The sequence below is a fragment of the Ambystoma mexicanum genome, chromosome 5q, assembly GCF_040938575.1.
Source record: "Ambystoma mexicanum isolate Mex_15411 chromosome 5q, UKY_AmexF1_1, whole genome shotgun sequence".
Classification (NCBI taxonomy): Eukaryota; Metazoa; Chordata; class Amphibia; order Caudata; family Ambystomatidae; genus Ambystoma; species Ambystoma mexicanum.
Genome location: NC_090933.1, coordinates 286,499,489 through 286,516,527, shown reverse-complemented (window position 1 = coordinate 286,516,527; position 17,039 = coordinate 286,499,489). Strand labels below are relative to the sequence as shown.

The window sequence follows — 17,039 nt, the reverse complement described above, 5'->3', positions numbered from 1 at the left end:
AATCTTGAAAAACATGGCTCTCGCGAATTAACACTACCGGTGTTCGCGGTCGGGAAAAATCATGGTAGTTTGTTGTAAAACCACTGCCACCAGCCATTTCGAGAGGAAAGAGTAGCATTTAACTGCTACAGGAGTATCTAGACACAGGGGATACCAAGTAACTCCTCCAGCACTCTATTGTAGGTGTGCTGGGTCTAGGAATTTAAAGAGACTAGTAAAGTCAATTTCACTTTACTTACTCTGGGAAATGGTAGCTTATCCCAGAGAAGGTATTTAAACCTTGGGAAAGCCTGAAACGGTTTCCCTGTGCCACTGCACTGAGGGTGCTGTGTGACACACATGAAAAAATGATGCCTATGGAGCGGTCTAAAACATTCATATACACATTTAGGGCAACACATTTTCAGACAGCTAGAATGCTTTTCAAACAACCCGCATCTTTTCCAGGTTTTCAGTGTTCCATTGTGCATAGACTTAAATTGAAAGGGAACGGATTGCTATACAAAAATGGTTTCACTGAGCACTTGTATAATCCTACCCAACTACATATGGGTGAGGTATGTAGCAAACAATCTTGTGTGCACTTCAAAATAATTATGCACACGCAGATTCTTTCTTAAAGTGCACATAATATTGTTGCGAGTCTTTAAACCTGTTGTGTTTGCAAAGAATTGTGGGGATGAAAATATTCCAGCAAGGTTTTACTGCTACAGTCCCTCACTCTTTACAGAGCCCTGTCAACTAGTATTGGAGGCTAGCACAAAGAACCCTCCTTCGGGGTGAAGAACAAATCAGCAACTTTTACAAACCCACTGGTCTAAGTTCCGACACATTCCTTTTAGTTGCTATTATTCCATCTGCAAATATTGTATCCAGTTTTAATTTTTTGACAGCCAGATAAGTGATCAGTGATGTTAGTAATACACACAAGTGTTTTTTTCCTCACTTTCATAAATCACTTTCTGCATTGTCTCTGAGCAGTGTCAACAAATGAATAACCACAACTAAACTGACTGTTTATACTGAACACACAATGTTTTTTTTTATGCATACACGTTTTTATTCTGCACAGGAGTACTTCTGTGAGCTACTATGGCAAATCCTGTCATGGACTGGTTGATAAGCTCGCCTCATAATCCCATGTACAACATTTGCTTTTTTTAGCCTTTACGTGTGGAAAGAAGGTTTTAAAAAGCACTTTTACACCTATTTGTAAAGAATTGTGACATTTGGGAAAGGGAAATTCCCTTCCAAACTCTTTGCAGATCGTAGCTCACGAACTATGCATAATTACAAAGTGGCTTACCTCGTTAGTCCGTTGCGCATATGGAAAATAATATGCTCACAGAAGCAAACCATTCCTGCACTTAGAGAGAAATAATTAGAGAGAACATTAAATGGGAGTATCTACTTTAGATGCCTCTGCCCCCTCCTCTGGGGCCAGGCTCCCGGGGAGGGTCTGTAAATGTGTCATTTCTCTTTGAGGATAGGATTAGATGTTCACTAGTTGATATTTTGATTTGAGGGTTCTAAAGCCAGTGGATTGACTAGGTCATGGGGACGCTTCCAGGGGGAAGCCCAAAGTCTAACAAGCAGAGGTGGTGTTGCTTAAGTGGCAGCCACTTTATGGATTGTTCTCCTCCATTTGCCACTGTTAACCAGTGTTCCCTTTCTGTTTGTAATAAAACCTCTCCAAGTAAAACGTGAAGTACTTTCCAACAATGGGGCCCGTCTTAAAGGGGTTGCACGGTACCCAACTTAATAACACACTATGAAATGTTCAAAATGTTTCTTAAAGTGTTGGCTTTGAATGGGGCACTGCCTTCTAACTTAAGTGTTGTAGAAGTTACCAGGGTACCTCCCCCTTCCATACACCACCCCTTCGACCCCGATTCATGGAGCAGGGGCAGAACAAGACCCGATCGCCAACCTCTCACATTCCTCACAATACATTAGTCTTTTCGCTCAGGAACATGGATATTATTAAAATCATGTGCAATATGTTCTATTTGGCAATCATATCTACAAACATTAAAATTAGAAATCAAAACAGAACATTCCTGCAACATTTAATCATATATTTTGAATGCATGTATGTACATTAACCAGTTGTCCCAGTTGGCCTCCTTAATTCGATTCCCCTTTAAGAATCTAACATAAGCATCATTAACAAAGGTTTCCTATTGGCGATCGGAATCGTGCAGGCAGTGTGCCATTCTTCATGCTGGAATGCTCAGATGTCTACACCCTAAGAAGCATTTTTTTCTCCACAATGTCATCAGAAGAGCACAACATGAAAAGAACAATGTTTTGGTATCTTACCTTCAGAGTTGATTCACCACCAACATACACAAAGAGCACACGATGTCTCTTCTGCACATGATCAAACATCTGCTGACTTGGAAGAGGGCGTATTACCGGCCTAGGAACAACAAGAACAATAGATTTCAGTGAATAAAACATGGGATGGGCAATTATGCCCAACCGATTACCTTTGCTTTTATTAAGCTCATCACATGCTGCGATAAACCGCAATGTAGAATTAAAAAATAATTTTTTTTAAAAAAGGTGGTTTGGGTTGACTTAATTCTAATTTACCAAAAGAGATGGTCACAATGGGATAAAATGAAATCATGTTAATGAAGTAGGAGAGAATCCTAATGCAAGACGTGTTAAGATATCAAAGTAATGGGGTTGCTAGATATAAAATGAACTTGCCAATACTAGGACAATCTTATTTCATTTTAACGATTGGTCCTTAGGGAAGACAAAAACATCAGATAATTCAATTTACAGTTCAATTCACTGCTAAACCTATAGAATAAAACATGCGATTAGAAGAAAGGTGTATCTAGAAATAAAAATACATTAATAATCTAGCAAAAATGTTATGAGTAACTATGAAGTACATGTTAGATCATATGGCGGGGAGAGGAGTGGGGGGGGACACAAGTGAGATCTATGCAAGAAACATTGTTTTTAAAGAAAGCCAGTATGAACATTAAATTAAACGAGACGGCATCAATTTTCAGTATTAAACACTATGTAATATATTAGATTGATAACTTGAGCTTTTCACAACTCTTAAAGCGAACAGCATTCTTCAAAACTATATACAACCGGGTTTATAAGTGCTCATTTAGTGGTCATCGGTTTACAAACCTTGGAATGGAGCAAGGGCAGAGGTTGATTCTCTTACAATTGAATGAAGTAACATTCAGGGTGCACACTCATTACAGCATGGAGTATCTCCGCCACCCAGCTCAGAGGCAACATGCTCGCCTTGGACACAAGTCAAAATGGAGCAACACGGGTTCAATCCCCGGGTCTGCGCTTAGAAACCGCTGGCTATTAAGCACGTTATATATAACGAATCATCATAACATACCGCCAGTGATAAGCAGCATACCAGCCACCATTACTCCATACAATTAGTCAAATATTTCAACAAACAAATAAAGAGTGCAAAGACATCAAACAAAATATAGGAAAAGGGCAGCTATTTCTCTATGTTTGAATCTTATCTTGAAGGTATTTTGTACCGACTATATTGCATTGCTTTTGTTTACCTGGTGAAAAATGCAGCAGTAAAAAAACAAATACATTGTTCAGCAAAAGCTTGCATATGATTAGGGTGGAAATGACCTTCATACGGTTTGTGGCAGGGAGATTTTCGCACAGGGAGATTTTGGTGAGCGTTGTGTAACCATCTGACAATGATAACGCTGGGTTTCCAATTGGAAGGAAAGGCCAACTGCCTCATTTGGTATAAGGAGCAGAACAGTCAGGGACTAAGGCAGGAAGTGAAGTACAGATAGTACCAAAATGCCACACTTAATGCATACACCACACTGACACACAGAATAATTGCCTTTTATTAAGGTCACACGTATAATAAGTACTTGGGTTAAATATAACACACAGTAAAGCATAGTTTAGGTGTATATAAACAGCAATGGGCAGTTAAGACACAACTCATTACTGTACACCATACATATCGACTGAGATGGGAAGATAAAGTAACCATAGATAATTAAGGCATATATTACTATCTTTCATATCCACGAATAAAGACGCCTCCTACACCGTAGTAAAAAATAATATAAATACATATGCACACTACACCATGGTATATCTATCTCCTAGAGAGGAAACTGCGGTACACAGTGACCAACAAAACCAGGAGGGGTACCAAAGTTCAGGATACACTTGACTCAATACCCAGACCCGGAAGTTCATATTGCAGTCAAAGGAAAGAAACTGATGTAACAAGGATTAATACACTGCACCTCAAGAGGCGGGAGTGTAACACAGGGGTTTTAAAAAGCATAACTAACTAAACTAACTACTAATCAGGCGTAGCTTCTAAAAATCAAAATCTCTGAAAAACTCCAGGGACACTAGAGGGCCAGGAAAAATGACACTGTTCAGGTTAAGTACATTAATTGTATTAGGATACATCAAGACCAAGATAGAAGGCAGACCCACAGTTATGGAGAAAAGCCAGGTAAATGTGAGTTCTACCCCCACAGGTGCAGAGAAGGCAGCAACCTTCCTCTGGCGACACCAGAGAGGATCCGAAGTATATCCAGAGTACCAGGAAGGAAGGAAGCCAGCAGCATGTGCACCAATGTAAGTCAATAGCAAACCACTGTTGAAGGGGGCATATATATAAGCAAACAGTCACAGACCACGGGGACCTCTGAGGGTACCTTGAATTCAACACAAACCCAGTACCCAGCGGTAAGTACTCAGAGGTATTTCCCAAAAAGATGGTTCAAGAATTTCGGTGAACCCTGTTGAACCCTGGATCAATGACAGCCCATGCAGTGGTAAAGAATAGATGGCATTAATAATAATAATCCTCATTAATAGTAGTAGGACGCACCAGCAATGAGTAAAAATAAATACAAAAATTGCTTTTTAATCCTCTAAAGAGGTAAGCAAACCTACAAGAGTGCAACAGGACCAAGAAAAATCAAGCGGCACTGAGGCAAGATTAGGGTTTCTTCTATAGATACCCTTGCACTCGTGGGCTGCCTTAATACAGGCCTCTAATCACACACCAGGTCACCATAAGATTTTGGCAGCCAACCAATTAGGATGGACCCAAAAACTGCGAGAGACTTGGGTACCCGCCACATAATATGCAATGGCTGATTTAGAACGAGAGACTGGTCTAAACGCTACAAAATCACTTGAGTGTGTGCAGGGCTCAGATCACACTAGGCCCATGCTTAGATTTGGTTTCCCTAAACAAAATGGAGAAATTTAAATAGGGAAAAACAATATTAATTAAATGTAAAACATTATTGAGTAAACTTCAACACGTATTTAAAGTATGAAATTTGTATTTATTAAGTTTATATAGCGCTTTACTCCAAAGCCACATGTAATGTCACACGTTCATTATTAGCTCCTCGGAGATGAGCCTCCCAGACAATCTTAATATTTGGATGCCAGCTCTACTCATGGATACACTTTCGACGCTGAACAGAATCTAATCAGTAAAGTACAACTCGCGTATGAGGAATAAAGTATTACTACAATGAAAGCTATAAATAAATGCACCATTATCCTCATACGCATTCAGATTGGGGTGTGGCAATGTCACTTGGAATCATCTTAAATAGACATTTTAAAAAGACTTTCGATCTTCTGCGTATTGTCTTTGATTGCAGGCCATGTTCTAATGCACGGTTCGTTTCTTGTCCGCCTTTGGCTTGCTGTGCACATTTCTCATGGGTTACTCGAGACACGCAACCTCCATATCGCCATGTTATATTCCCATGTGTTCCTTGGCCTGGGGTTTTGTCTGGATACACCGAATGGGATTTAGAGGCACTTCTATTCAATGCAGTTTAATTTATTTATTTCCAAATTAAAGTTGACAATGTATTTCATCAATGCTGATTCGACTTTGATAACAATACCAGAAAATAAAACGATGGCAATATTTTAAAACAGTATATTGAATCCTGCAAAGCACGATTACATAATGTGGTTTTCACACTGCAACAGACTCATCACCAAGCTTTCCTTTAGTCAAGGAACCAATTGGCAACAGTGTCCAAAACAAGAACATTAAAACACTTAATTACACCACCGAACGAGGTTCTCTACAAATTAAGTCACAGCCACATTCATAAACTGTCGTGAATTAGACAGGAACGCATGATTTAGATGCTTCGAACATAATGTACGCGTCTACCCTACCCTAAACAAACTAGCAAGGCACTTCAAACCGCAGGCATTACAGTTTACAAACACAGATGTTGCATCACTACGTGCACCGACAAATGCAGCAATAGAAATGCAGGGTTGCATCATGGGCACTGCACGTTAGACCAGATGAGACAGTGACGGAGCAATCTCTCATGGCAACAGTCCCAACGCATTTACATTGCGGGTAATCGCTGTGCAACTTGGCCATAGTAACACACGGTAGCTTTGCGGGGTATGTGAAATGATACAGCTTACACGTGTGTGCATTTCTTCTTTATTTCTGATACAGCCTAAGCCCCACTGGCTTCTTCTAAATCAGCTCTCCTTCTGTTAACCGCACTCTCTAAAGATGCACATTCTGATAGGAGATGCATGCCACCATGCATGCATAAAGCATTCCACATTCTAGTTCTCCAAAAACATGATCTGCATGATAATACATAGTACAGAATATAACACATCTTGCCTCTTTACAGAGCTTTCCCCACAACAATTGAATGAACTAAAGATAACACACTAAATTGCCATAAATTACATTCCACTAAAAATTAAACTGTGTTCAACATACACAATATGCAAAGAGTCTACACATTATCTTCATGAAATCACTAGGAATCAAAGGGACTCAGGTTCGCATAAGCTTATCCCACATAATCCCTCAATTAAGAGAATTTATGCCAGACTCTTTTTAGCCTAATTTCACATAATCCCTCAAACACTAGGGTTTACGACACTGTCTACTTGGCTGACCATCCTTTTTTACCACTGAACTCCAATGTATTGTTCCGTTTCCCTTGATTGGTTCGGCCGCACCACACTATTTTTGTTCCAAAGCTTGCAATCAGAGGTTTTGACTCTTCCTTGCAAAACACTTACCACCTTGATCAGTTCGGACCAATTCACTATTCCTTCTTTCCTCCCTTGAGGCAGCTTGATGCGTACCATATTGCCTACTTCAATCTTTCTCTCCTTCACAGCTTTCAGGACATCAAATCATTCTTTGTTCTGCAGGTCTTGAGAAGCTCGGATCAAGCATGAGAGGGGTGGGAAGGCAATTCTAGGGGGAGGCACTAGCCGAACAAAGATCTACCCCCACTCTCTGCTTGGAGAAACGTCTGACTTGCAGAGAGTTAGAGCTAAAGGACCAAAGGGCTCTAGCAGGGAGGTATTTAGGGTGAGGAGGATGTAGCAGGGCCGCAGGCACCAGAAAGCCTTGTGGATGATGCAGATGGGTCTTGAATTTCAACCTTGCGGTCACTGTGAGCCAGTGGAGATTTTAGTGCTGAGAGATGCAGTCCCTGGGCTTGAGGCCAAGGATAAGTCTTGCAGTCCTAAACTGGATAAGTTAAAGAGGGCGGAGGGAGGAAAAAGGCAGATTGAGGAAGAGTCTGTTGCAGTAGTCCAGCCTGGAGAGAGCCAGAGCTCTGGAGACATTGAGTTTCCGGGGGAAGGTGAGGAAAGGGAGAATGCCTCTGAGGAGGTGAAGGTGAAAGTGAGCCTTCTTGGCAAGGTCTGCGATATGAGGTGAGAAGGAGAGAGAGGAGTCGAAAATGACAACCAGGTTTTTTGCCTCCCATTTGGGTGAGGGTAGGGGGCCCAAAGAGGGCAGCCAGAGAGAAGGGGGGGAAGGAAGAGGGTGGAGGTGTTCCAATGAGAAGGGTCTCGGTCTTGCGAGCATTAAGTCAGAGATTGTTAGAAGCACACCATGCCTGAATATCAGTCAGACAATCTAGAATCAGAGAGGCGGGAGAGGAGCGAAGCTTAAAGGAGAGCGGAGTGTCATCCGTATAACACTGGAAGTGAAGAGAGAAGGTGATCAGGTGGGTAAGAGGGGCAAGTTAAATGTTAAAAAGCTACGGCGAGAGCATAGAGCTCTGAGGGACGCCGAATGCAGAGGGTAAGGTTGAGGAGAGAAAAAGGACCCATTTGAACCTGGGAAGGCCGATTCGACAGGAAAGAAGTCAACCACGCCAGTGCCCAGTCCATGATGCTGAGTCAATTTAAGAGGGGGGCAAGATTAACTGTGTCGAAGGCAGAGGACGGATCGAGGAGGATGAGAACAGAAGGAGAGTTGTAGTCGAGTTTTGAGAGCAAGTCTTCACAGAGGAGTTTCTGTCCCGATGGCTGCTCTGATGCCAGACTGGTGGTCGTGGAGACAGTGAACAGATCAGTGTGATGAATTAATTGAGAGATGACCAACTTCTCCAAAAGTTTACCCACACAGGGGGTAGTGGAGGTAGGGCAGTAGTTAGCTGGGTAGGAAGGGTCAGCAGACAACTTTTTTAGGGGGGTGCACAAGGAAGTGCTTGAGAGGTATTTGGAAGGAGCCAGTGGCAAAGAACAAGTTACTTACCAACTGGTAACGTTCTTTCGACTGGATGTTCCTCCAACGTATTCCACATCTTTGACATGTAATGTCCACAGCTGTGCACTTCGGAAACTTTTTCGGCAGAGGGCGCCCTGCGTCGATGACGTCAGGTCAATGTCCCTCGAAGGCCTCCATCGAGGAAGAGGTCACCAGATGTTCTATTTAGGACGCACAGCACTTGTAGCCTTATTTTAAGTGTTTTCCCCCAATACGTGTGGCACCAGTCTCATGCCTGCTTGACTGCACATAGCCTTGTGGAAACGAAAGCTGGAATCGCATAGGAAATTCTCCAGAGGGGCAGGCTGGGAGGGCGATGTGAAATACGTTGGAGGAACATCCAGTCAAAAGAACGTTACCAGCTGGTAAGTAACTTGTTCTTCGAATGGATTGTGTCCTCCAACATATTCCACATCTTTGAGAGACTCCCAAAGCAGTACCAGAAAATGGAGGAGGAAAAAAAATTTAGAGTACCCAATCAGATGGCAGAATAAAGAACCGCCTTACCAAAGGCCATACCCTGACCATGGATTGTATCCAGGGAGTAATGCTTAACAAAGGTGTGAAGCGAAGCCCATGTAGCGGCATCACAAATATTCCTAATAGGAACACCCCGCTGGAGGGCAGTGGAAGTAGCCACGCCCCTAGTGGAATGAGCTCGCAACCCTTCAGGAGGGTCCTTACCCACCAATCGGTAACACTCCATAATAGTGAGGATAATCCACCTGGACAAGGTCTGTTTGGTAACAGCCTGGCCCAATCGGTGTCGAGCATATCCTACAAAGAGTTCATTGTCAACTATGACCCTGTACATCCTAGAAATGTAAATGCTCAGACCTCTCCTAGGATCCAACCGATTGAGTCGCTCCTCTTCCTTGCCAGGATGAGGTGGATAGAAAGATGGGAGAACCACCTTCTGACTCAAATGAAATTCAGATACTACCTGCGGTAGAAAGGAAGGACGTACCCTCAGTACAACCCTGTCCTTGTGAAACACAGTGAAGGGTGGCTTAGAGGAAAGTGTCTGCAATTCACTCACTCCGCGAGCGGAAGTAACCACAACCAAGAACACCGTCTGAAGGGCAATAATCTCAAAGGACAAGAGTGCAAAGGTTCAAACGGAGCACCCATGAGAAATTTCGAAACCAAACTTAAATCCCAAACCGGCACCTGAAAAGGGGACGGCGGGAACACATTAGTCAGTCCTTTAAGAAATTGAGAAATCAAAAGGAATCTTAAAGTAAGAACATTCTTCAGACGAGCACTTAAATATAGACAGTGCCGCCATGTAACCCTTAATGGTACCCACTTGAAGGCCCCTGTGGGCCAAAGCATGCAAGAAAGACAAAACCATAGGAATGGAGCACTGAAAAGGATCAACATTGTGACCTCTGCACCAGTCGCAGAACTTACGCCAACGGTACAGGGATTTTGTTGCAGGCTACCTGGCCGAAAGCAACACCTCCATCACGTCATCCAGGAGGTCCCAATCCTTATACCTCAACCTTTCAAAAACAAAGCGTGAAGGTTGAGAGTCTTGACCTCTGGATGGAGAACATCCCCAAGGACGTGTCTAACACAGCCCTGATATACTGGAGCTGTTGGAAAGGTGTCAGATGTGACTTCTTGAAAGTTACGGAGAAGCCCAGCCTGTGGAGGGAGCGGCACGGGTGACCTAGGTGATCCAATGCTTGCTCCGGAGAGCGCGCCCGGATCAGTCATTCATATAGGGGTAGACGTGAATCCCCCTCGCCTGAGGTACGCTGCCACCACCACCATTAGCTTGGTGAAGACCCTCGGTTTGGAGGTCAATCCGAACGGCAGGACCCGAAACTGAAAGTGCAAGTCTCGAGCCGCAAACCTCAGGTAGTTTCTGTGCTTGGATGAATCCGCACATGGAAGTAAGAATCCTGTAGGTCCAGAGACATTAACCAATCCTGAAGTTGAAGGGCCTGGGAGGACTTGAGAAAGAGTAACCATCTTGAACTTGTCATTCCTGAGAAGTTTGTTCAACCAACGCAAGTCCAGGATGGGTCTCAATCCCCAGTCTTCCTTTGGGATCAAAAAAATAAGGGTAATACCATGCCTTGTTCCTCTCCGCTACAGGCACAAGTTCTATAGCGCCTTTCTCCAGCAGGGTTAAGATTTCCTACACAAAGAGCGGATCCGGAAGCTTCAAAGAGTTTCCCCGGTGGATTTTTGTGAGGCCGCTGTAGGAAGGGAAGGCAGTAGCTGTGGGCTATGGTATCCAGAACCCACGCATCCAAAGTAATGGCTCGCCACTCTCCGAGATGCTGAACTAGCCTGCCCCCAAACGGCGAACCATGGGATATGGCCTCATGACTGTTTTGAAGCGGCTGCGGCAGTGCCTGAAGGCAAAGAGGCAGCTGTCTGAGCAGCTTTGGCCGCTCTATTTCCCTGACCACCGTGGGTACTTTTCCGCTGGCCCCTTTGACTGGTGGCCCCTCTCGTTCTACCATAGGAGGAGTAGTAACGAAAATAACCTCCCCTCCACTGCTGGCCCCCAGGATGAAAGGCAGAGGTTGACGCACAGCTGCGCTTAAAGATTTTGCGGTAGCTTTCGAGGTCTGCAACCTCTCAAGGCTCTCATCAGCCTTGTTGCCAAACAAATGTGCACCATCAAAGGGCATGTTCAGAAGACTGGCTTGCACATTCGGAGCAAAACCTGACTTCCGCATCCACGCAAATCTGTGTTTAACGGTGCTCGCAGCCGTGGACTGGCTAACACTGTCGGCCTTATCCAAACCCGACTGAAGGGATTCGCACATGGCATCCTTGCCGTCTTCCACAAGAGCAAGGAACCCATCCCTTTCTCCCCCCTCAGGAATATGCTCAGTCACGAGAAACACAGTTCCACAGAGTGTGTGAGAACTTTGCCAAGGCACAAGTGCAGTTGGTCGATTTCAATGCCATGCTCCCTGCAGAAAATACCTTCCGAGCCCAACTGTTGAAGCTTTTATCGTCCCTATCGGGAGGGATGGTAGGGTACGCCGCCTGCTTCGAGGGGGCCGTAGCCGCCTGAACTACCAAACTCTCGGGAGTGGGGTGAGTGGATAAATAGCTGGGGGTCGCTAACTGAACGGCGGTACTTTTTTGTCAATGATTTATTAACAGCCGGAAGAGATTTGGGTGACTTCCAAGCAGCTGCCACCCTTTTCTGTAAGGTGAGATGAAACTGTAACACCGGGACAGAGGACGGACCTTGCTCTAAAATGTCTGTTAGATCATCCTGCACAAAGTCTTCAGGAGGACTGGACCAGCCCAGATACTACGAGACACTAGCCATGAGTCGCCTGGATGAAGACTCAGCATTAGCCACAGGTTCAGGCCTGCCAAATTCCACTTCCGGAGAAGTATCCAACCCACTGGCATCATGAAGGGTTTGCCTCAACTCCAATTGACTGTCTCCCGAAAAGACAGGAGCCACATCATGCTCAACAGGGTCCTCAAATTCAGACCTTTCCTCCTCTTCATATATGTCGTCCAGAGGGAGTTGAAACCCAGGCCTGGGGACAGAAGAGGGCCTGGCGTCCAAAACTGGCCTCACAGAATTCGTCGAAGCCTTCCTTGAAGGATCCACCAAATCAGGGTACTCCAATGGCAAATTGCTGGCAAAAATGCCCAAAGGCGTTGAAGGCTTCGGCGTCGACACTGGTGCCGATGGCGCAGTGGGCAGATAAGATGGCAAAGGGTCGACGTCCGAGTTGGACAGACAGAGCGCCGACCGAGTCGACGCCAGCTTCCAGCCATTAGCAGGTTGCATCAGTCTCACTGGAGACGAGGACCGAAACCTGAAAGAACGTCTCTTGCGACTATCCAAAGCCTTGTCCGTACAGGACCTCAAAGGTTCCCAGTGCAAGTCGCGTCGTGAACCAGAGCCCGAAGCCGTGCGAGCCAGGGTACGAGACCGTTCCTTGCCAGCTTTGTTAGAAGGCACAACCAGAACCATGCCCTGCGATTGAAATATCGCCAACATCTGCTCCTTAAAGGCAGCCCATTCCTCCAGAGTCGAGGACTTTGTCGGGCATGACACTTTCCTCACAGCTCCATCCTCCGAGGAGGATGGGGAAGGAGACTGTTGACGGCACTTCCGAGAACACCGCAGCGAGGAAGAAGAATGGCGGGAACCACTCTGGGACCGAGAACCCTGGGCCTCCTCCTGATGCAGAGAGTTGCCCCTCGAATCGTCGGTGGACACCCCTTTGGTTTTCAACTTAGAAGTACGGGACTTACTGGGCTTAGAACCCCTACCTACCTGGAGCTTCCCCTTCCGCTCCCACAAGGACTTGCCAGTCAGCGATCTACATTTTAGACTTGCAGTCCCGGCAGTTCTTAAAGCCAGACTACAGGGTCAGAGGGGTCGAAGAAAAAGACATCTCTACGATGAAACACACGAGGCGCGCCAAGTTCTCGAAGCAAACACGTTTGCGGAAAAAACAGAACTGAGGCTACGGGCACCGTGCGTCCTATTTATAACATCCGGAGACATCACCCTCGACAGAGGCCTTCGAGGGACATCAACCCTACGTCATTGATGCAGGACGCCCTCTGCCGAAAAAGTTTCTGAAGCGCACAGCTGTGTACATTACATGTAATGGAGATGGGAAATACGTTAGAGGACACAATCCATTCGAAAGAGTGATTGCAGAACTCAACCAAAAAGGGAGCAAGGGCAACAATATACTCCTTGATAGTTCTAGAAGAGCAGGGACGCACCTGTTTGGAGGAGACTTTCATAGAGCAAACAGTCTTGGTGACCTCATTCAGTGCTAGGGATGATAAGTAGGAGGGATGGGACCAGAGAAGCGAAGGAAGCCTGAAGTGTAGGTGGAGGAGGGAGGGGAGTAGAGGAGAGTGAGGATAGGATGTCCTGAGTTTTGGTTGTGAAGTGGGAGGCCAAAACCGTGCCGAGGGCCTGGGGAGAAAGAGGAGAAGTAGATACTGCAGTAGGATTGGCAAGTTCCTTACAGATTTTGAAAAGTTCAGGGATGTTGTTGCTGGCCTCAGAGATGCGGGCTTGAATATGGACCCACTTCTTGGACCAGATGGAGAATTTATAATGCCTTTGGAGTAGGTGACAAGCCAGTTTGTCAGAGGATGCCCGAGAAGCCAATCACTTCTGGTCGCCAACTCTGCACTTGCTTTTCAGCAAGTGCTAGGTCAGAATCATTTTGGTTTGTTAGCTAGGTGTGGCACTGCGCCATGGCTAAGAAACATTCAGTCAGCAACACGTATATGTAAAGTATTCATTTAAAGTTGTATTTGGAGTCAGTATCAGAATTCTAGTAATATCAGTATCAACATTCTAATACAATTTCCAAGTATTGTGTGTTAGTGTTTGAGCCTGTTTGTAGCCAATATTAACAGTATGGCGGCACGTGCTGATGTTTCGCCCTGGTGCAGGCTTTGTCGAGACGATTTGGCTTCAGTTGTCAGCATTAGAAACATAGTATATGTCAGCCTGTTTAAGTTCACAGCCAATTGTTAATAGATAAAATTGTGCATGAAGTTGTGACCATTGGCCTATTTGGCGTTAGTCAACATTTGAAACACAATGTATATGTCAACCTGTTCAAGTTCACAGGTGATTTTGAGTCAATAGAGTATTGCATGTAGTTCATCAGTTATTGTAACTGTACAGAGCATCAATTGCAAGCATCAGTATCTCAATCATGTGTAGTACAATATACAGTTTACATTAATCATGTCCGGTATATACATATACATATACATTTGGACCAGTGCCCATTTGATTGTTGATCCTGTGTGTCAGGGAGCACAATTGAGTTAACAAATTGACCCAACAAGTATCCCATAGACAGGGTGGTTTCAAATAAAAAAGGAACTTGCCTGAGGCAGCATAAACCATTGCTCTGACCACCGGCACAACTATGATTACAAGAAGGAAATATCCAAACCATTGCTTAAAGGAAAGAACTTTCCAGATCCCAGCCTTGTCCGGCTGTGAAACAGGTGTAATCCCTTGGCTTAATGACAAAGCACAATAACAAAACTAATGATATTGAAAACGTACTGTAACAACCTTACTCACTCAGACCCCTACTTTGATTCCAGGATAGTGGGGTGCACACAGCACTGCAGACACATTTTGTGGCATTGCTATCTAATGGTGGGCTAGAATTAAGGGTGGTGCCTTAATCTTAGTACCTCATGCCCTCAATAGACAGAGGAGGGTGTGCAATAAAGAGCAGCAGACGCTCACAGGAACAATTCGGTCATCACGACACAATTACTTTGTATTCCCATTACACACGACGTCAAATGGAACGATTTGTGTATGTGCTACCGATTTGACTGAGCTCACTTCTGACACACAAACCACAAGATCGCAGCACCATTCCACCTTAAAAGAAACTACCAACCGGATTTTCAGGATAAGAATATCAGTGACTGCTGTCTAAACACTTTTTTTTTAGATCTACAATGATCTGATACGATATGGCATATATAACGCGCCTATACACAAGTGTTTCATGCAATCAAGTAGTATGGCACACCCAGCACCACAACGGTTTGAATGACAGCGCGCACCACAGATTGCAATTCATGCAACTACTAAAAATCCCACAATAGGTGCACTCGCCTGCACACCTCGCTATTCTCTGCCGCTTTCAGCCCCGTGGGCAATGCAAAAGGAGGCTCTCACTGAAAATGAAATACATTGCAGCAGCAGTCACAAGGTTCAGTATCCAGAATAATGCCATGTGCATATTTGTTCAGCTAATAATTGCACCAGAAACACCACACAGGCAATCCCTCAAATTACAGGGTTCAATGTATATAACAGAGTCGGCAATATTAACTCTAGTTATGTTTAAGTGGCACTCCCCAAAGAGAAAAGCTTTAAGGCAGCTTAAACGTTTGCGCCAATTCACATGACACTATCCTAATGAAGTGCAGATTCGTCAAGTGGAGCAGAATGACAGTGGGGTCCCAACTGCCTTACATCTGTCCCTCAAACGGTCGTGACTAGTGTGCTTTTGCAAATTTGGTGCAAATTCGTCCAGCCTTTTTTTCTACAAATGTCCAAATATAGGCAACAAATCCACTGTTACTTATTTTCAGCCCATTTGCATAATTTTGGGTGTCCGAGTTCATACAAACTATTTACACATGCGGACACTAAACAGATTCACAAGCCCTAGAAATGTACATATTTCACAGATCTAGTCAGACAAACTGCACACTTTCCGACAATTTAATGAAGCAAAGAATTTCAACTCTCAGTTGCCAACTTACCCTGATACTCTGTTTGCAAACTCGACTATATCCTCTTTGGTCCGTGGTCCTCGGTAGTTGTAGGCCAATTCTCCTTTTAACCTCAAAATTAAGCAAGGGAAATGTTAGCACAAGATCATCATTTGAGAGATAGAAAACAACTTACTCTTTCAAATAGTAAACACACTTTGAAGTGTTAACCTCTTAATTCACAGTGCCAGGGGTGAGGTCATAGATGTGCAAAAAATGCCTACCATCGTCTGGGAACTTTTACCTAGCTATGTGCTGTGATAAAGTTGCCAGCCTGACCCTTCTTGTGGGTAAGGGTGTAGCCAAGGAAGCAAATGGCCAGCAACCCCCATGTGGGGCTAAACACAGGGATGTGATGGGAAGGGCACCCTGGCTACCTTGCACAGATGGGCTGGGGGGGCATATTACTTTCCTTTCCTTAGATATTGATCTCTTCCATCTTCACGCCTCTCTACTTCTCCTGCTCTGACTTGGCTCCTCCTAGATGCCATGCCACATACGCATCCTTCCTCCCACCTTAACCTCGTGGTCTATCCCCATACCCCCTGCAGTGAGTGACGCTTGCCTGCTACCACCTCTTGATGCCCAGATTCACCTTCTGCTGTTCACCCAACACCTTCCTGGAATCACCCTTTTACCACTTCCGAATGTCGCCTTCCTACCACCTCCAGAAGTCTCTTTTTTGCTGCTCTCCAGCCCCTCCCTCTCCAAACTCCGCCCAAAGCCTTTTCCGACAATTGCCAACCTGCGCCAAAACTCCTGCCGTAACCACCCCTTAACGCCAACACCTTCCTTTCCTGGGATGGCCTGTTTATGCGTGGGCGATTCATCATTGTGGCTGGTCTGCACCTGGGTATCATTATGATTGCTGTCAGATTAGTTAATGTGTAATTGCTTTGTCTCCCCCTCGTGAAAGGTCTTTCTCAGTGCAAGATTTGCACAGAAGCTGGATCGCAGCTTTAAGAAGCCAGTCCGGCATAGTGGACCACTGGTTTGTGCACATTCACTTTGGCATCCATGGTCCGCCATATGACTGCATCTGTGGGCCTTGGCAGAGCTGTGTTGGCAGTGGGACCCACAGTGAGCTGCTTACAGGCATCCAGGTTTATCATAACCTTACAGAAAGTCGGTTTCCTTCTCATGTGTGGTCAGCCTTGTG

At 44.9% G+C, this 17,039-nt stretch overlaps 1 protein-coding gene across 1 annotated transcript in view; it reads right to left on the bottom strand.

Moving 5' to 3' along the window:
* The window catches only part of TMX3 (thioredoxin related transmembrane protein 3), a 495,045-nt gene that overhangs the window by 274,039 nt on the left and 203,967 nt on the right, over window positions 1-17,039 (bottom strand). The window contains exons 6-7 of the mRNA XM_069620785.1: window positions 15,872-15,952; window positions 2,323-2,422 (exon numbers count right to left, since the gene is read on the bottom strand). Of these exons, the coding sequence (XP_069476886.1) occupies window positions 2,323-2,422; window positions 15,872-15,952 (181 nt within the window). The remainder of the gene's footprint in view (window positions 1-2,322; window positions 2,423-15,871; window positions 15,953-17,039) is intronic.